Here is a 21507-nt window from a genome sequence, read left to right as displayed (position 1 = left end):
AAATGCTTTTGCAATTAGCTCTTGTCTGATTCAGTGGCTGAGATTCCATACCTTAGGCATAGAAACCAAGAGCCCTTGCTTTATAAAGGCTGGTGGATTAACTCAGGTTAATCAGCTGAGCTGTAGTGATATTATTTATAGCATAATCGGTAAAATGCTGATCTCCACCCCTGTGTTTTGTTCCCCCACCCTCCATTTGTTTGCTCACTTTGGAAGTGGTGCTGCACTTCATTCCAGCCTGCTGAAATACGATATCTAAGGTGTCCACGCCTATTTGTTTCATATATATAGCATTACTACAGGATTGCATACTAGCTGCATCCAGCCATACTTCAACCAAAGAGCCCCATAAGCTGCTTCCAGGGAATTCATACCGAGCAAAATGCAACTCGCCTTGCCTGGACTGGGGTTAAACCTTTACCTGTTTTTTTATGCAGCTGCTACCTTCTGTCTGGTCAGCGTGCTCCTGAAAGTCATCCGGCTATACCAAAGGAGACAAAAGCTGATCAGATCTTTGGAGAGCTTCCCAGGGCCACCGAAGCATTGGTTTTATGGACACACCAATGAGGTAGGACTTCTTCATCCCATCTAGTAGAACTCAGAAAAAAAGCGAGTGATTGTAATGTTTTGTGCCAAACAAATGTAGTGCTGTTGCCATTGCTGGTGCATCAGACTTTTCGTTAGCAACTACAATGCGGGCGGCAAAGGGCAAAGTAGGCATTATGGTGCCACGCCCCATGTGTTAGAATGTGAGCTAGATTCCTATAAAGCAGGATGTAATTTCACGTACAGAGAGGCAGACATGAGATGAATGCTAGAAGTGCCTGTCTGTACTTTACCCCAGAAGCTGCTTGTCCCTAGCCATGGTGCTGTCGCCTTCTGGTTCAGCACCCACTTCCTATTCAACCCACCCATACACTACCTGAAATCAGCCAATTCTCACATTATAGGAATTTGGTGATTTGATTCTAACACAGGGATATGTCGCCATGACCCTGAGGTTGCTTCCAGGCTGTTGCTATTTGGGGGAAAGTACTAGGTTTAGGTTTAGGGATGCGGGTGGCGCTGTGGGTTAAACCACAGAGCCTAGGACTTGCCGATCAGAAGGTTGGCGGTTTGAATCCCTGCGACGGGGTGAGCTCCTGTTGCTTGGTCCTAGCTCCTGCCAACCTAGCAGTTCGAAAGCACGTCAAAGTGCAAGTAGATAAATAGGTACTGCTCCGACGGGAAGGTAAACAGCGTTTCCGTGCGCTGCTCTGGTTTGCCAGAAGCGGCTTAGTCATGCTGGCCACATGACCCGGAAGCTGTATGCCGGCTCCCTTGGCCGATAAAGCGAGATGAGAACCGCAACCCCAGAGTCGGTCACGACTGGACCTAATGGTCAGGGGTCCCTTTACCGTTACTAGGTTTAGGAGAGAAACTTAAATGGGGTACAAATTACAGGATGAAGGGGATAGTTTTGGAAGGTATCTGATAAGCATGCTATGAAGCAGCCCAATGCTTATTGTGGAGTGAGAGATCCCCGATGGCCTGGGGACTTTGTGTTTTAAAGCAGGTTTGAAATGTTTTTGATCAGAGAGAATGCTGACTCTCCAAGGAAATGGAGCCCTGGTCATGGAGATCTATGTTATGCAGTAGCTAAACTTGTTTAGGGGTCTAAGAGCGTATGCACTTCTTTGTCCTGATTGCTCATGCAGATCTGCATCAGATACAGAGCTGGGAATTAGGAATTAGCTTCATCTCATGCCTGATCAAAGACTTTGGAAAACTAAAAAACTTGTTTGTTACTTCATGATATTTTAGGTGGATATAGGCTGGGTAGAATTGGTTATACCAGTGTATACTTAGGACTGTATATGTAATGTTTATCAGGCTGACTTAAAACCCTGAGATGGCCTGGACAGTGGGAAGCCCACACCTAGTTGACTATAATAGCATTGATTTGATTTTTGTCCCCAATTGCCACAGCTCGGTCGAACTGGAGAACTTACCACAATGGTGTCCTGGTCGGAGAGATATCCCAAGGGTCATTCCTTGTGGTTTGGAGCTTTCTTGGGGTTTCTCAATATCTACCATCCAGATTACGCCAAGGCTGTATACAGCAGAGGAGGTAACAAAATGGTCCATTTTAAGGCACTACCTGTGCATCTCCTATCTGTACACTCAGTGTCATTTGGTAGCTAAGCTCTATTGATGGGGGACCTGTGGCCCTGCAGATGTTCTTGGACTTCTGTTGCCATCAGCCCCAGTCAACATTTCCAATGGTCAGGGATGATGGGAGTTGTAGTCCAACATCTGGAGCAGCCCAGGTTTCTCATCACTGTTATGTTGTAAGAGCTTAGCTGTAGAAACATAGGAAGCTGCTTATACTGAGTAAGACCATTGGCCCATCTAGCTCAGCATTGTCTACATCGACTGTCAGTGGTTCTCCAGGGTCTCGGACTTGGGTCTCTCTCAATCCTAACTGGAGATGCCAAGGATTGAACATGGGACCTTCTGCATGTGAAGCAGATGCCCCACCATTGAGCTATTACCCTTCCCTTAGGTATGTCTGCACTCATCACTCCCCTCTGAAGTTGTTGCCTTTAGGCCAGTAGCCTGACTGACTCGTTTTTCTATTTGGCAAACCAAACAAAACCAACAACTATATTGTAAACCAAACAAAACCAAATAAAACAAAACCAACAGCCATTTTAGCCTAGGAAACCCAGGAAGGTGCAAAAAGTATTGCAAGTATCACTATAGAATTATATGTGATATCGCAAACATTAACTTGTCTCACAAACGCTAATCGATTGAGAGGGAAATGACCTCTGAGATACAGGGGTTGCACATGGTGCTGAAGCTCCAGAAAGAGCTTGTTGTTCAGGGGAAGCCATAACCATGTCACTTCTTTGAATCATTCTGAGTGTTAGTCTCTGTGTTTTGCACTTACTATCATATTTTCTCATACCGTTTTGCAGGTTTTTACTTGTTAAACTTGCCTTAAACTTTCAGCAAGCCCAACATTACCTGAAAGGCATAGAAGTTGGTATTTTATAATAAAAGAAGAATAGGCCTGGCACTCTTCTATTGCAACCCTCTAATTTGTTCTATTGGCATCGATGCTGAGTCTTCTTTTCCCCCTCCTCCCTGGTCTAGGTCAATGGTAGAACTACCAAGTGTTCCTACCAGCCTATGGTTATGAAACGCCACATACCCAACACAGCTCAACATGAAAGGTTGACTAGGATTGTACAGATCAGGAACAGAAATCCAGACCTCAAAGGTTTTATTTCAGTGATTACAGAGGCAATGTAAATGCCTGTAGTTAAAAAACACCTGCCCATAGTGTGACAGCCGTAACAGGAAAAATATTTATGGATCAGCAAGGGCTTATGACAACCAAATGTGACATCTTCAGCAGAGGAGGGGTGATGACCAGCCCTTCAATTTCCAGGCGGAAACAAGCCAGAAATCAGCCCAAGGCTTCATCCTTGGAACATGCACCAGTCTGATCATCGAATCATAGAGTTGGAAGGGACCCTGAGGATCATCTAGTTGAACCCCTGCAATGCAGAAATATGCAACTGTCCCATATGGGGACTGAACCTGCAACCTTGGCCCTATCAGCACCACATTCTAACCAGCTGAGCTATCCATCCTGCTGCCTATTTATTGTTCAGTGAGTTTTTATTTAAAGCTCTGTCTACAGTTAGCACAGTTGGAGCTAACTGTGTCTGATGGTTCTCATCTGCTTTTCTCCCCCCCCCCCTTTTCTCCATATGCAAATTTTTTTTTCTCTTGCACTTGCAAAACAAATGATTGATGGTCCCAGTGTGCCCTTACATTCTTTCTTTGTTTACACATGCTATAGTTGCTACATAAATGCCATGTGGAAAATGTTTTTCTTAAGCATCTGGCTAAAAGCGGAAAGTCTCTCTAAAACATGGAACAAAGCCATGATTTTAACTTATCGTACTGAAACATCAGTTTGCCTGGCTTAAATATCATCCTGTGATTCTTCTGACATTTCCCCCTGTTGATGGCACTTTGTCTTTTTCTTAGGGTTCCTTCCAGGTCATGCCAATGCCATGTGGCCTTTTTAGGTTTGACTTGTCGGCATCTAATCAAGGTGTAACTCGCATATTCCACCGTTCTCTACCTCCATGTTAGCTAAAAGCATAATAGTTTACACAGATTCAGAGCAAGAGCTTCACTCATATCAGGCCAGGTTGACTAGGCCTTCAGTGGGTTTGGCTAGAGCAACAGAAGACTGATGTTTTATGTGTTCCTTGATATGCTTCTTGTATCTGCTATATCGCTCAGTAAAATCAGTGCCAGTTCTGGGTTTTGTGGGAACCCTTGGGCTTTGCTCCTTGAGTGTGCCCACCTGCTCTTCCTTTTCACTATTGTCCTCTCACTTCCCTGTGCTTCTGGGCTCAGTTGGCACCATCTTCCAGAGAAAGAGAACACAAGGCATGTTCCTTGTCCTTAATCCTAAACTGCTTGTTTGGAGATATCAGATGATCAGGCAGTAATAGCAAACTGCTTGTTTGGAGATATCAGATGATCAGGCAGTAATAGCAAGGAGGAGGAGGAGGAGGAGGAGGAGGAGGAGGAGGAGGAGGAGGAGGAAGATGGCCAGGAGGCTCCAGGAACTGGCAGCGGGCCTTTTACTGGGGTGTGAGTTCTCCAGTGATACCAACTGCTGCCTCTGGCCCTGAGTAGAAAGCTAATACTTTGTGTGCTTGGAAAATGTTTGCCAGACCACTTCAACAGCTTTTGAAAGAAAGCTTTATAATAAGGTTTTCTGAGAAGAAACCTGACTCTGTTATGAAGTGGTGTGATAACAGAAGGATTCCAATCCACTACTTAACATTTATTTGTAGGAATAATCAGTGGGTGTCATATATTAGTTTTCAGCTCCTTACTAAATATATGAGGTGGCAAAATGGTTTTCATTTAAACAACAACCAACACAGCTTTCCTAGCACTTTCCAGGTGCCCCTTACTTATTATGTATTTTGAGGAGTTTCTGGAGAGCTGTCTCCCAAATTCTGTTTGGTTTCAATTCCTAGTTCTTAATTAACAGAACTTCTGTAGCAGCAGTTGGCACCTTCCTCTGTTGCCTCCAGCTGTTTTCACTGTTACTTCTGCCTTTGGTTGATAAGATCTTGCATTCCAGCAAGACAGTGGGAGCTAGTTATAGAGATGCTGAAGAAATCGGATTCTGCAGGCATTTAAAACCAAATTATCAATTTCACAATTTCCGAATTTGTGAACCAAAACATGGCTATCCTTTGAAATTTGCAGGTATCTGAATTTCTGCAATGCAGTATTCTAACAAATGTTTATTAAAAATATATATTAGGAGAAAGTGTGCATAAAAGAGAAGGCATTAGTGAAAATAACAACAAGGATGCATAGTGTTAGGGGATGGCTTGCAGAAATGTGTACGTTCATCAAAACTACATATAAAATTTGTTTATTCTGAGAAAGTTGCACTAAAATGTTGATGAAGTTTCATGAGGATTTTTATTTTTAAAAATTTTTTTAAATTTTTATTTTTAAAAATAAAAATGCAAATAGCAGCAATGTGTGGATAACTGAATGTCAGATTGGAAAAATGAAACATGGAGAGAACCAAACTTGACAGATCCTTCCCTCTCTAGCCAGCAGAAGTAGTAGCAGAGCTGAGACCCCATCCAACTCAGAACAGCCAATTTTGAAAAATAAAACCGTTTTTTCTAAGTATCCCAGGGATTAAAAACAACAGCTTAAGTTGATTAAACTTGATGGTAAAAGTCCAAAATGAACTCAGGAATGTAACAGAGATATATTTAAATGTGGAAAGTGAAGGCCAGAGAGGAAAGATGGAAAAAGAGAGAGAGCATAGATTGATTATTGGAGCCTACATTTCAGATTACTGGAGGAAAGGGGATCTTCAGTGGAGATCAATCGATGACATTTCCTCCTCCTCATATCAGCATGGAGATGGTTGGAAGGGGAAGGGAAACATTGTCTCTATGTGTTTCTTGAAGAGCAGGCAACAACATTTTTCATGCCTTCATAGCTCAGTACCGAAGTTTTGCAGGAGAGGAAAGGAGAAAAGTTCTCTGTTTATCTTCAACGATCTTTCGCTCTTCTCATTTCACTGAGGAGATGCAAAGGGAGGGAGAAACAATGTTAAAGATCTGGACACAGCATTTCATTCTCCCTATTTATTCTTGGAAGTGCATGTGTGGCATAGGCCCATGACAACATGTATGAGTATTTTGAGTGTGTGTGATAGAGGGAGGGAGAGAGGGAGGAGATAATGCAGGGGAGTCCAAACTTTTTTCAAAGAGGGCCAGATTTGATGAAATGAACATGCATGAGGGCCGACCAAAGTTGTTGACCTTTTTTGAGAACCACGGGGCACTGGCGGAGGAAGGGGGGAGCACACCGGCCCCGGCAGTGTGATCCTGGTGGGGTGCCATCGCGACTGCCCCCCTGCCCACGCTGGGTGCCACACCCCTGCAGGCGGCACACCACGCCCCCGGGACGTGCACCAGCCCCGTCCCTGCCTGCCTGCTCTCCGCCCCCCCCAGTGCTGGAGCACGAAGCTCCGCCACTGCTACAGGGAGGAACCCCCAAAACAGATTAGGCCCCCAAAACAGATTAGGCCTCCAAAACAGACTTTGGACATGCATGAAATAATGTATGAGTGTGGAAGAAGAAAATTAGTTAGTGTTTCTGGAAGCAGAACTTCCTACTTCTGGCTCTGATGCTTGTCCACCTTGTGATGAAAATAGATGTACAAGAGCATCATGATCAGCATCATGTGTGTGCACTTTTTTAAAAAAGCCATATCCTTAGTCATTAATTCAGCATGTGTGTCAACATGATATTTAGAAAGCAACCCAAAATAGAATGTTAAATTGGAGGGGTACTAATTATAACTTATGTTTGTGTGGTTTTTTAAAAAAAACTTTTAAAATATAGATTTAAGGACAACAACAACAAGAGGGGGAAAATGAAACTACAATAACGAAAGGAGGAAGGGCAATAATAAGCCATCATTTTTCCATGATAATATTTTAATTTTTTTTTGCAGTTTCATAAGAGTTCCTTAAATAAAAATAAAAATATTTCTACTAGTTTAGCCAGCCCTCAGCATTTTGTGTCCTTTATTCCATTTTCCTACGCTTTCCCTGTGCTACTTGTCTGCTAATGGTTGTAGCCAACCAATGTTAGCCATACCCAGAATAGACCCACTGATTAATTTTTTTTTTAAAAAATTAAAATATCCTGCTCTCTTTTTCTGCATTGCTCAATGCACTCATCCTTTTTGAATGTTGCAGATCCGAAGGCTCTTGATTTCTACAATTTTTTTCTCCCATGGATCGGTAAGTAGCATTATGCTTTTGGTTATTACGTTTTGATCAGGAATCTCCAACTTCTTTAGGCCCTGGGGCACATCTGGAAATTGTAAGAAACTGGTAGCGAGTGCTCCCAAATACCCATTTCACAGAAGAAAAATTTGAAGGTGCTCAGAACAGTCCCTCCAAAAAAGAAAAGAACAACCTTGAAATGACCTGCACAGAGCCTAAAACAAGGAACACACAAAGAAAAGGGGGGGGGGAGGTTATCCCTTTTAAAAAAAAGCAAGCAAGTATGGGATGGTGAGGGAGCTCTAGCAGGCACCAATGGTCCAATAGTGCCCACAGGTGTCACACTGGGGACTCCAGAGTTAGATGAATTAACTTAGGGATTCTTCTTGTGGTGCTATCCCTGAACAAGGAGTTTCCTCATGCGATGTACCGGTACTCTACCCATGGCATACTATCAATCTATACCATAAAATCAGAACACAGAGTTCCAAAGAACAGCCAAATAAGAGAAACGTTGATTGGGATCCATCTGTCTCGGGAGGCAATGGAAGAGGGCGCCTTTGGGGATGAAGTCAAACTGTTGGAGTTACAGAGCCTGCTGTGGCCGTAGAGACCAAGACAGGAGAGACATGTTTTGTTGCAGCTGGGGCAGACGAAGATGTCCGGTTGTGCTGATGCAGGTGTACAATGGCTTTTCTTCTTTCTGCGCTCCTCCCAGCAGTCATTCCTCCTCCAGTCACTGCTGTGAATATGTACAACTGGTTATTGCATTGGTCCTTGCATTTAATGTAAGTGACAGCAACATACCTCAGAAGTGCCAAGGGGATTTAAGCTCTTATTGCTCTTTCAAGCAAATATTGGACTTTCTGTCCCTTGGCTGACCTCATTAGGGGAAGGGCAGCTATTCACATTCCATTAATGCAATGCGTTTAGTTTATGTTAGACCACTAGCATTTATTCTAAAGAACTGAGTAATCTTCTTGGGAAGACAATGTATGAGCAACTTTGGATAAGGTTGCAGTGCATGTCACTAACCATTATGCTAAGTATCTTGTATAATAATGCCCTGTTCAGATTGAAGCCCCTACTGCAATGCAAGCATAGATCCAGTTCCTATTAAAGTATACCCCTTTGTTTCCTGTGTTAAAGTCCGCCATCATGACTGCTGTGTCTCCTTTTGTCTGTGCCACTCCTTTCTTCTGCAGTTCCAGAAATTGCCATGGTTGAATTCTTTGTAGTAGCAGGGTGGAGATCAACGTGATGATTCACATTAATGCCAACAATCTCTGTATACCATTTATTGAGAGTACAAAATGCAGATGTATTAGTTGCAGGATTAGATGGGTTTGGGCATGGAATTTTAAATCTTCTTAGCATGCCTCTGTTCAGACATGTTCTGCAGAGATTACTAACAAAAAGGAGATTTGACTAGCTTTTTCGTTCCATATTAGGGAAAGGGCTACTGGTATTAGATGGGCCCAAATGGTTCCAGCACCGGCGACTGTTGACTCCTGCATTTCACAGTGATATTTTAAAGTCATATGTGGTACTGATGGTTGATTCCACCAAAGTGATGCTGGTAAGGGCTTTTTTTAAAAAACACACACCAAAAATACCTCTCTCTTATATCTAATAGAAGATCTAAGCCAATAGTATTGTGGTTAAACCAGTTCTTTTTTCTGGGGGTATGCAGGGGTACACATACCCCTAAACATTTTGTGAATCTTTGCACTTTTGTCCATTTACTGTATTTATTTCCCCCACTTTGAACTATAAAATGGTGATTTTCTTGAGTCAAAACATTTTTTTAAGGAAAAAAAGCACTGGGTTAAACTATTCCAGCATGGCAATTGCACTTTGTGCCCAGGTACCAACCAACCTAGAATTTGGAAACCTTGATCAGAAATGTTGATCCTGCTCATAGCTTATTCACAAACTTAAACCATCTTCTTGTACTCCTCTGAGCCTTGGGAACTTCCAGGGGCAGCAGCACCAGGTTTGATTTCCTTTGGATGAGGGAGTACAAGCCCAGCACTTTCATGCAGCAAGATGAATGTACCTGCTTCAGGTATCAACCTGATGGTGAGATGAAGACATGAATTTGTAGCTGTTTAGTATTGGCCCTGAGGTTTGGCTTGGGATTCTAGAGTTCTATTTCATTCAGCAAAATGTCTTGGACTAGCTTTAGTTTCAAATACATTTCAAAATCCTTTGCTTTATTTTCAAATATTGTATTTTTCGCTCTATAAGATGCACCAGACCACAAGACACACCTAGTTTTTGGAGGAGGAAAACAAGAAAAAAATATTCTGAATCTCAGAAGCCAGAACAGCAAGAGGGATCGCTACGCAGTGAAACAGCAATCCCTCTTGCTGTTCTGGCTTCTGGGATAGCTGTGCAGTCTGCATTCGCTCCATAAGATGCACACACATTTCCCCTTACTTTTTAGGAGGGAAAAAGTGAGTCTTATAGAGCAAAAAATACGGTACATAAGTAAAGCATCAGGGAAAGCAACGAGACAGTCCTACATGGTACCATATATGTGGCTCCACGTCAGATCACCCTAAAGAGACTCTGCCTTCAACAAATTCATAGCTTTGCCTCTGCCTCTTCCAAACACACACACCCTTCCCTTAGCTAGAGGATGAGTGTCACCACTACCTCCAAGCTGAGATGGGTACCTCATACAAGCACAAACATTGATTCTCAGTTAGCTCTCACTGAGGAAAAGCTGACAGTCATGGAGTATTAGCCAGAAATCTGCCTAACAAAGGAAATGGGTCTCATGGAATTATATTTAGACATAGTGTTAAAAATACAGGCCACAACACACACAAACAACACCACAAGCTCACCAGCTGCCATCCTTACTTGTGCCATAAACATAGTCTATTAACTCACTAACTGATCATACGTACATTGTATGTTGCATAATATTTTTTTTGGGGGGGGGGGAATCATAAACAGGAAAAAAATATAGGCACCAGAGGTGCCAACTCCTAGGGGCACAAGTCCCTTCGGCCCACCCAATAAAATATTTGAGGGGGCCATGCACCCCAGGTTGATGGGCATTGCCAGGGCTTCCACATTACAAATAAATGGAAACCATCCTACCACAATATATAAAAATAAGAATTCATTGCTTACTACACATGCTAGGTTGGTTTGTACATGATCATAATCACGCAAATCTGATTGCTCCACTAGTGTTTAGATGACTGCCACGTTCTCTCTCCAATCTATAACTGCAACAAGGGATTTTGTGGTATTTGTGGTTGTGGGGGAAATCACCCGGGTGTCAAATGATCTGCCTAAATGTTTTTACCGTGAATTGTAAATGTACTAAATAAAGAAATGGATGGTGTGCCCTGCTCATTCTCCATATGGTTATATGGACATTGCAGCAGCATGGGTGGATGGCTCAAATATGGATGCCAGAAATCTAATCATCTGAGGAATTTACTTTTGACATGTGAAACCTTTCTCTCTTACATTAGGATAAATGGGAAAGGCTGATCTCAGAAGATAAATCACTGGATATTTTCCAGCATGTTGGGTCCATGACACTGGACAGCATGCTGAAGTGTATCTTCAGTTATCAAAGCAATTGCCAGCTTGACAGGTATCATGAGAACTGGGGGGGGGGGGAGGGGAGAGACTTAGGAGCATCTCCACCCCCATCGTTCCGCCCGGACACTGAGGTCCAGTGCCAAGGGCCTTCTGCGAGAAGTGAAATTACAGAGCCTTCTTGGTAGTGGCGCCTGCCCTGTGGAATGCCCTCCCATCAGATGTCAAGGAAATAAGCAACTATCTTACTTTTAAAGTCTTCTGAAGGCAGCCCTGTTTAGGGAAGTTTTTAATGTTTAATGCTGTATTGTGTTTTTAACATTCGGTTGGGTGCCGCCCAGAGTGGCTGGGGAAACCCAGGCAGATGGGTGGTGTCTAAATAATAAATTGTTATTATTATTATTACTTATAGTAAAGGCAAGGGAAAATTTAACTCCAGTTTATAGATGAACCAGAGAACCATTGCGGGTGTGTGGAATCACTTCTCGTATAAATCATTGTCTAGTGAGAACCAATTCACGTGAGCACCAGGTGCACAGAAACTGCTTGAAACCCCTGCACCTGTTCTTTCCAGGCCTATGGGCAGTCTCTCACAAGTCCCATGTTACAATCCAGAGTGGAATGGGTCTAACTAATCACTATCCACCAAGAATGCTTGCAGTTGTGCTGCCACTACTGACAGTTGTACTAACAGTTACTTTGGACAAAAATGGGGTTTAGTGACCGGAAAGAAGTTGTCTAGAAACTGTTGGTTCCAGGGTAGTTTTTTTCAGGTGTAGTCACAATTCTGCCTCCTTAGGGACAGGAGGCATCACTTCCTTGGTGTAGTGATTAGGTTAGGACTCAGCCACGATAATTTGCTCTCTCTGACTAATTTGCCTCAGAAGGTTGTTATGAGTATAACATGGTGATGGTGGGCAAGACTATCTATTTCTTAGAGGACAGGTGGGGTTAGACTGAATGTGATAAATAAACTACATTGTTTTGTATTGTGCCTGTTAAAAATAATCACCTCTCAATTAAACTCTTTCTTTGACTCCTCTAGTAAGAATACATATGTCCAAGCAATTAGTGACCTCAGTTGTTTGATGCAGGAAAGAATACAGACATTTCTCTATCACAATGATCTAATCTATCGCATCTGTCCTCATGGATACCGTTTCTTTAAGGCTTGCAGAATAGCCCATCACCACACAGGTATTTCCTTTGGTTCTTCTCTTCAGTGGAGGGATCTACACCTGTATGTACATAGCTAAGGAAGCAAGCCTAACCCCACTTACCTGGGAGTAAGCCCTATTGAATTAAATGGATCTTTTGAGCAGATACGGTTAGGCTTGTGCGATAACACCCCAAGGGCATGGATAGCCAGCTGCCAGACCCCAAGCAGAACCCAACTGCAAAATTTAATCTGCAGAAAGTCAACCTGGGCTCTCCTGGGGGGTGGGGGGATGCTGAGCAATTCTGATGCCTCTCAGGGGTTTCCTAAACCCTTGACTTTTCAACAGTGGCCCTTCAGATATGTAATAGCTTCTCCAGAGAGACTCGCCTGGCACCTGCTTTACAGTCTTTTGAATACCAGAAGATCTTTTTTATTCACCCACATTTTTTACCTGTGTTGTAAATCTGGACCATAAACTATTTTATGCTGTCTTTATGTAAGGATGTCTTTATTGCTGTCTAAAACCTAAAACCCTGGGTTTGCTCTGAGAATGGCTTAGTTAGATGCCACCCAATAAACTGATGTGTAGACTTAAAAAAAAAAAGAATATTTGATAGTTGATAACATGTCAGGTTTCATATATGATTTCTGACAAAATCAAGTCAATCAAAACATGCTAGCAAGTCTAAAGAATGTGAGTTTCCAATTTTTAGGTTAAGGTTTTACATTTCAAACTCAAAATGTCACATCCAAAGTTAAATAGCAATGTTTGCAAATATTTGTTCCAGCAGGTCTAGTAACAACAGTCCTAACCGTGGATTCAGCTATACAGCTGCAAAGAAAATGTTTTAAGTGCAATATACAATGTGACACTAGATGGTGATGGCAAGCCTTATGGAAAATTCAATGTATTTTTAAAAATGTTTTTAAAAAGAAACATTTTCAGAATTTTTTAAATGTGTGTAGATTCCACCCTTAAGTCCTGTCCCACTATGGGAATTTCTTCATCCTTTTAAAGTTAGTAACATACAGAAAATTACATAGAAGCAGTGAATGTCATGACGTCTGTTTGGGGAAATTATTGGATTTATTACTTTTTTGACACAGAAAAGGTGATTAGGGAAAGAAAGGCACTCCTCAAAGATGAACGGGAACTTGAGAAGATCCAAAAGAAGAGATATCTAGACTTTCTGGATATCCTTCTCTGTGCCAGGGTGAGTAAAATCCACACCATGTATTTCCAGATAAGGGATATATGCACGTATGCAGCCAACAGTCCTGTCCCTTAGATACATTGGTTTACAGTGTTTCTATCTCACTGCCCAGCCAAAAAGGGCTTCCAGAATGGCTTACTTAAAATAATCAATAATCCCATGAAGGAGGCAAGTGGTTGCATGTGACGGAAAACAAAGCAAGTCATCCGTGGCTTTTGACCATGATCATTCTCCATTTTTCAGGATGTAAATGGTGAGGGATTACCTGATGAAGACATACGTTCTGAGGTGGACACTTTCCTCTTTGAGGGTCACGATACCACCACCAGCGGGATTTCCTGGACCTTATATGCCATGGCCCAGAATCCAGAGCACCAGCAAAAATGCAGGGAGGAGATAAAGGAGATTCTTGGAGAGCGAGAGACTCTGCGATGGTGAGAAGGTCCTTCGCTCGCTATCTGTTTTTCTTTTGTGAGGATCCCTGCTGAAGCAGGGCAAATTTTACTGTTTTCTAAGCAAATCTGTGACTCTCTTGTCAGACCTGAAGTGGAAAAGTTTTAGATTTTTGAAAACCCTGGTTAATACCTGGGAACTCTTTGGAGAGGTAAGATGCCACAAAAAGTTTCAATTTGCTTCAGAAATTGCAAATAGTGCTGACCCCCATGAATGTGAGAGTGTGTCATGCTTCAGCATTTTGAGATTCATAGTTAACGCTGAAGGTTACTTTGTTTGGGAGAGGTACATGTGTCTCATATTCAAGTTCCCCTTCAGTTATTTCATTGCAAGTATAAATGCAGAATATGCAAGGATGCTCAAATCTCCTTTTTTGTCACGTCTTTTAATATTCTACTCCACTGTCTGTGGAATATTTTTGTCTTCTTGTCACTTGTGAATCTTCCTCACAGTTTGTTTGTTTGTTTCTCCCAGGGATGACCTTAGTAAGATGACTTACACTACGATGTGTATTAAGGAAAGCCTCCGTGTTTATCCTCCTGTTCCTCAGGTGTACCGAGAGCTCAACAAACCAGTCACATTTCCTGATGGAAAGACATTGCCTGCAGGTCTGCCTCATTATGTTTGATTACATTTCACAGTATTTTCAATGACAGACATGAAGGATGGAAACTGAAAGAGTGGCAACAGTGTCCCGATTGTTGGTTTTGTGACAAGTATCAGGCATGATGGGGTGATAGGGTTGACTTGCTCAGTTGTCTTGAAGGATATAATTCTCTATCTGACTTTGGAGTCATGTGCCCCTAAAGGCTGTTGAGAGGCTTAGAAGTTATTTGTGTTAGGACACTGGAACTAAAGAGGCAAGACACAAGGTTTGGGATGTTACTAGGGCAACTTTATTAAACTACAACATTAAGAACTTCTAAGCTGAATAGGAAATATCTATGTGTGGGAAATACACATCCTCTGTCAGGCTCCTAAGTATGCCATATCCAAATTTTAAAGTATGGCTGGGTAAGATTCTCGCAGGAAATATAGGCTGCATTTGCAATCTTATACAGACTTACCTGGAAGTCCAATTGGGATTGACTTCTTAGTAGATAGGTACTGATGTAGACTTACCATAGTTCATGTCATAAATCAACTTCATACCATAGAATCAATCCATTTAACTGGGTTCTTGAATTGTGCCATATTTTGGATGTGGTTGGATGGTGTCTTGAACCTCCTGATTTCAGTACATGTAACGTCCTTCAAGTATACTCAAGGTACACCAGTAATGACTTACAAAGCCCTAAACAACTTGACACCTGCATTTTTGAAGGAGCATTCCTCCAGCATGAATCTGTCCATGTGCTAAGTTCAGCGGCTGATGCCCTGAATTCTGGTTGTCCCACAACATAGGGAAATCTGAAATTCAGCAACCAAATGGCCTATTCTGCGGGGGTATGTGGAATGTCCTCTCCCATAATTTACCACTGGCATGATGATAAGCTTTCAGCATCTCTTGAAGACTCATTTGGTTCAGTAGGACCTTATGGTGCACAAATGCCTGCCTAAGTTTTGGTACTATCACGTTTGCCCAATTTATTTTGCTGGCTGAGGCAGAGCAACCGATGAAGACTCCCTTTGCAAGTCAAGGTGCATGGTAGGAAGGCCCATAGCTCAAAGACAGAACATCTGCCTTGGATGCAGAAGGTTCCCAGTTCAATCCCCAGTCGGAAAAGACTCCTTCATGAAACCCTGGGCAGTTGCTGCCAGTTTATGCAATAATGAGCTAGAATAGACCAAAGCTCCTCCTCAGCGTAAGGCATTTTCCTATGTTTTCTACTGTTTATTGCGATAATTTTTAGGCCACATAGTACAATGGTTTAAAAAGGTAAAGGTACCCCTGCCCGTACGGGCCAGTCGTGTCCCGTAGGGTTGCGTGCTCATGTCGCTCAAGAGGCCGTGAGCCGGCGCTGTCCGCGTGACGAAGCTGCAGCTGGCGAGCCAGCACCAGCGCAGCACAAGGAAATGCCGTTTACCTTCCCGCTATAAAGCGGTACCTATTTATCTACTTGCACTTAAGGGTGCTTTCGAACTGCTAGGTGGGCAGGAGCTGGGACCTAACGACGGGAGCTCACCCCACCGCAGGGATTCGAACCGCCGACCATACGATCAGCAAGTCCTAGGCACTGAGGTTTTACCCACAGCGCCACCCGCATCCCTAGTACAATGGTTTAGACGCATTTTTATTTCATTTATCCATTTAATAAGAATGACCGCTCCCTGCTTAAAAAACTGGGGGCGCCCTTTGCGTGGACGCGTGCAGCCCCTAGATCTGGAGCGGCTCCAACAACATAGGCTTGGCTTTGCCTTCCCTCAGGTGGGATGCCTGGAGGTCTCCGCCTACCTCAGTCAGTCGTCCAATCCCACCTGGGGGAAGCGTTGCCAAGGAGACCAGGTCAGGTAGGGGAGGGATTACCTGCCCACACAATAGAGGGAGGATCTTACCTGGGAATCCTCACTGGAGCCAAGTGAGGATTCCCAGGTAAGATCCTCCCTCTATTGTGTGGGCAGGTAATCCCTCCCCTACCTGACCTGGTCTCCTTGGCAACGCTTCCCCCAGGTGGGATTGGACGACTGACTGAGGTAGGCGGAGACCTCCAGGCATCCCACCTGAGGGAAGGCAAAGCCAAGCCTATGTTGTTGGAGCCGCTCCAGATCTAGGGGCTGCACGCGTCCACGCAAAGGGCGCCCCCAGTTTTTTAAGCAGGGAGCGGTCATTAAGAACTTCTAAGCTGAATAGGAAATATCTATGTGTGGGAAATACACATCCTCTGTCAGGCTCCTAAGTATGCCATATCCAAATTTTAAAGTATGGCTGGGTAAGATTCTTGCCTCACTGAAGACAAGTTTGAATTAGACAAGCCAATGCTAGGATAAGGCATCGTCATATCTTCCTCTGCAGATATATTTACATATTAAACTATGCACCACTTCGGAGGCAGTTTGTAAAACTGACTGTGGTCAAGGAATGACAAAATAAATAAAAATGAAGTTTAAAGTCACCCTGAGGACTTCCAGATTCATCTATCTGCTTCATGAGATCTCTGCAAAACTCTTTGTCACCTCAGAGAATGACCATGTCTTAATGAAAGCAGACTCAAATCCTCACTAAGGCATTGTAACCAACATGCAAGTAACTCAGCAACAAATACCACAAAATGCATTGGGATGCCATAACAGCTGCATCTTAAGCAATCCTTCCCTGGGGCCTTTCTGCAATCCAGCAATGCAGCACTGAAAACACAACTTTGTGGTGTGTTCCACCTTCCATTTACTAATCAGATATTTCTCTCCTTTCCCTCCAATCCTTAACAGGTGCTTTGATATCCCTGAATATTTTTGCTCTTCACAAAAATCCTGACGTGTGGGAGGATCCTCAGGTATTTATGCTCTGGAGCATTGTTTGGTTAATGGTTTAGAGCATGTTGGATGCACATTTAAGTGTGTTTATTGCACACTAAAAGCAGCTGACTCCTCCCCCAAGAATAATGAGAACTGTTGTTTCTGCCTCACAGAGCTTCCATTTCCAGAACCCTTAATATACTACAGCTCCCAGGATTCTTTTGGGGGAAATCATGTGCTTTGACTGTGCACTGAATATGTTTTAAATGTGTAGCATGGGTGTGCACTTAGAATCACACTACCACAGCAGCGTTGCATGCAAAATGGGATAAATGTACAGTTGCTCAGTTCCTGATGTGTGAGGTGGAGACTTTGTGGATGCTCTAGGATCTGGGCTTCTGGTATTGTGCCCCACTTTTTTGGGGGGATCCCTTGAGAATTGTGCAAAATGGCAAGAGTTGGAGCATGAAAATTTGCTGCAACTTGGGACAACTTAGCATTCCACAGCCTAATGTTGACATACCTGCCAACATTTGTCTGATAAAAATAGGGACATCCCATTCCATAATGATAATTTTACTGTTTATACCCCACACATCTTACTGGGTTGTCCCAGCCATTCTGGGCAGCTTCCAACATATATAAAATCATAATAAAACATTCAGCATTTTTAAAAAAAATCCCTATACAGGATTGCCTTCAGACGGCTCTGGGGTCAGAAAATTCCATACCCTCCAACATTTCTCCAGTGAAAATAGAGACATCCTAAGGGAAAGTGGGACATTCTGGGATAAAATCTGAAACTTCTCTAAATCAGGGATGTGCCTGGAAAATAGGGACACTTGGAGGGTCTGCATTGATTGCCCTGTGTTGATGTACAGACAATATCAAGCAGATGCAGCATGGATGCATATTCAGAGCAATGAACATTCTGTGATTGAAAATACAGGAAGGAAAAATAAATAACAATAAAAATTCTTAGCCAGAGTAACTCTGAAAAGAAGAAGAGCTTGGATTTGATATCCCACTTTATCACTACCCGAAGGAGTCTCAAAGCGGCTAACATTCTCCTTTCCCTTCCTCCCCCAAAACAAACACTCTGTGAGGTGAGTGGGCCTGAGAGTCTTCAGAGAAGTGTGACAAGCCCAAGGTCACCCAGCAGCTGCATGTGGAGGAGCAGAGATGCGAACCCGGTTCCCCAGATTACGAGTCTACTGCTCTTAACCACTAGACCACACTGACTCTCTAGACCACAAAAGAATTCTGCAACCTTTATTTTTTCTGCAAATGATACACATTGTACTCTTGCTTAATTTAACTTGCATAATGTACATTGCTTCTGTTGGCCATGGGGAGCATTTATCTAGGGCACTGAAGTCTCATTTTCTCCCTCAGATCACAAGTTTGGGATGCAGTACATGCTGGGTTCAACCCCCGGCAACTTTCTACATGTCTATGCACATCCATGTTGCCAAACTGAAGGCTAGCCCACATATACATGTACATCACTTGAATTCTGTCTTTGATGTCTGGCAGTGGCATCTGAATGCATCAAGTGACCTCAGTGAAAACCAGTGTGCTTTACAAGAGTGAAAGCTCCTCTTGTGGTGTTGTGACTGTGATGGTTTCTTCACTTGTGCAATATCACTTGATACTGCAGTAATCCAATGATCAGCATGCATGCATGAAGCAGGTCCAAGTACATCTCGTTGCTGATGCAAGCTGCTGATAACTACAGTCTTACTCTCTTTCAGGTGTTTGATCCTCTAAGGTTTTCACCCGATAATTCATCTCAAAGACATTCCTATGCATTTTTGCCGTTTGCTGCTGGACCCAGGTAATACAACTAATGATGTAAAGCTGTTCACTGAAAATAGACAGAAGCAAGATGAAAGATAGTCAGCCAAAGCAAAACTTGATTTATATGATCAATGAGTGAAGTTCATCCTCAGAATTATGGATTGCTGCTTACCTGTGTCTGGTTCTCACTGATATTGTGACAAGGAGAACGGAACAGCCCCCTTCCATGGGACAGAAGGTTTGTTCTCTCTTTTTTTAAGGAATGAGCAGAGCCATCTTTCCAGAAAGATTAGCTTTCCCCCCTGATAAAGGGGTCCCTGTGTGAGTGTTCTGTTTACTGAAGCTTTAGGACCAATCCACACTCTTTGGGTTGCCTCTGCCCCCAAGTCCAGGGTAATCCATGTGGGGGGTTTTCTATGGGTTAAATGCTTTCATAGTGAAGCAGTTGTCTGAACACACCACAGATCTTGCTCTTAATTTAGCACACTATTGCACTTAGTACATGGATTCATGGATCCTTAAGAAATAGTTTTACTGTGGATATATTCTGCCTGTGATGACAACAAACACCCAAGATTAAAAATAAACTCAAAATGTGGTTAGTATGAATGGATTATTGTAATGACTTAGATGGTTATAACTGAGGATCAGGAATCCTGCACTACAATCCAAATTCTTCTTTATTTAAGCCCTCTGTGGAAACGCCCCATTGCTTCAGAACAGGTTTTGCCAAGCTGGCAAAACAGTTCCCATCAGCACGAATTTGCTGGCTGGAGCTGAGGGGAGCTGAGGTTCAAAGCGGCTGTAGGGCAGCTGTAGATTGGGAAAGGCTTCTCTAGAGGCATTCCCACCCCCACACCAAAATATCCCATTTCCCATGTACCATCACTTCTTCATTCATTTCATATTCTAGTAACCCATTAGTTCTGCAGCTGGAATAAACAAGGACAGCTGAGGAGCTGGTTGCAAATTGCAGAAACCACACAGGTTCAGGGTTTATGGGTTTTCAGCACCTGCATTCTTGTTTAGACACGCGTACCGAAATGTTTAGAAAGTTTGTATGAGTTTTAATTTGTTTGTGGGCTATTCTGTTACCAGCTTCCTGTATGTTTTAAATCATGGTTGTAAATTTTTATTGTTTTATCTTGTATGTAAACCACTTTGAGATTTATTTCTACAATCAAGCAGAACAGGTGACTCCCCATACATGAAGTACTGGGAGATAATTAAATAATCCAATTCATGCCTGGAAATGGCAGGAGAGAGCTGTAGAGTCCTCATAATTCATGAGGAGACCCTCAGCAAGGGCAGAGGAAGCCTCAAAGAAGGCCAGAGGTGCAGCAAGGCTTTGTTTGTGCTGCCCAGCCTCTCCATCTAACAGCTGATGTAGCTGCTGCTTTCCTGTGTGTCCTTCAGCCTCCTGCCAGCCCCAGGATATTTTTGGATACCGTATTTTTGGTATGGATTAAAGAGAGAGTGACAGAAAAGGCGTTTGGGGGGGTCTGTGCCTTATGCACGCGGGGGCCCCCGTGTAAGTGTGGCGACGCTTATATATGATTCTTATGACATGAAATACTAAATAAAAAATTATTATGAGCCTGTTCAAGTTTCAGCTTGAATGTTTTTTCTTCCTCAGGAATTGCATTGGGCAACAGTTTGCTATGATGGAGTTGAAACTGGCGGTTGCTCTGACTTTGCTGCGCTTCCAAGTTGCACCAGATCCTGCTAATCCTCCCCTTGAGAAACCTCAGCTCATAATGCGCTCTTGGAATGGGATTCACTTATATTTAAAGAAGCTTGCATAGATTCTCTGTCAACCACAGAACATGACTCTTGTAAATAATAAAACTTATGGAGCTGCTAAGATGCGTTAACTTTATCGCTATTTGGTAGATCAGAAGAAACATATTACAGTCAAACCTCGGCTCCCAAACGGCTCCATTTTCAAATGTTTCAGATCCTGAACGCCAAAAACCTGGAAGTAAATGCTCCAGCTTTCACACATTTTTCAGAAGCCAAACATCTGACGCGACTTCCGCTTGAGTGCAGGAAGCTCTTGCAACCAATCGGAAGCCGTGTCTCAGTTGTCAAACGTTTCGGAAGCTTAATGGGCTTCCGGAACAGATTACGTTTGACGACCGAGGTTTGACTTTATACATTTAAAGAGCTATGATACTGCCATCCCTGCTGTTTTTCAGTACCTGTCAAAGACCTTTCTCTTCCAACAAACCTTTTAAGTAGAAATCTTTCCTAGCCTGCACTTGTATTGGAATCCCCAATGTGTTTGAATTTAAAAAATTGCTTGAGTGTTTACCTCCCTGGGCTCCATTGGGAGGAAGGGTAAGATATTAAGGAAGGAAGGAAGGAAGGAAGGAAGGAAGGAAGGAAGGAAGGAAGGAAAAGCCTCTATGAGAAGCAGCCATGGTGTTGAACAACTTCAAGTAAACATGCATAACAAAATCCAGTTACAGACACAGATTATAATAATACCTGGTACAGTGCCAGAGTAGCTGGTTAAATAGTTAAATTATCTTAGAAGAGTTGTATTGTGCGACACCGCCCCCCA

General features: G+C 42.9%; 1 protein-coding gene across 2 annotated transcripts; it reads left to right on the top strand.

The window, feature by feature from the left end:
• Nucleotides 1–211: 211 nt before the first annotated feature.
• Nucleotides 212–20805, top strand: LOC310765098 (cytochrome P450 4B1-like). 2 transcript variants are annotated; one of them, XM_083619638.1, is made up of 12 exons: nt 212–568; nt 1969–2110; nt 7326–7370; nt 8807–8934; nt 10853–10977; nt 11968–12119; nt 13189–13295; nt 13539–13729; nt 14223–14356; nt 17115–17179; nt 18896–18978; nt 20578–20805. In XM_083619638.1, exons 1-12 carry the CDS (start codon nt 383–385, stop codon nt 20744–20746), a joined length of 1527 nt encoding a protein of 508 aa, XP_083475764.1. In that variant the 5' UTR covers nt 212–382; the 3' UTR covers nt 20747–20805. The 2 variants fall into 2 exon arrangements, 1 of the variants encoding a protein (XP_083475764.1); XR_014549446.1 differs by having other exon boundaries at nt 309–568; nt 18896–19179.
• The last annotated feature ends 702 nt before the right edge of the window (nt 20806–21507 follow it).

This window comes from Podarcis filfolensis, assembly GCF_964270895.1.
Source record: "Podarcis filfolensis genome assembly, chromosome: 6".
Classification (NCBI taxonomy): domain Eukaryota; kingdom Metazoa; phylum Chordata; class Lepidosauria; order Squamata; family Lacertidae; genus Podarcis; species Podarcis filfolensis.
The sequence above is the reverse complement of the archived record's forward strand: the minus strand, read 5'-3'. Positions and strand labels throughout refer to the sequence as shown.

Coding starts and splice junctions, on each gene's coding strand:
- LOC310765098 (XM_083619638.1), top strand. CDS start 383: ATGCAACTCGCCTTGCCTGGACTGGGGTTAAACCTTTACCTGTTTTTT. Junction 10,978..11,967: donor AGCAATTGCCAGCTTGACAG/GTATCATGAGAA, acceptor TGACTCCTCTAG/TAAGAATACATATGTCCAAG. Junction 18,979..20,577: donor CCGTTTGCTGCTGGACCCAG/GTAATACAACTA, acceptor TTTCTTCCTCAG/GAATTGCATTGGGCAACAGT.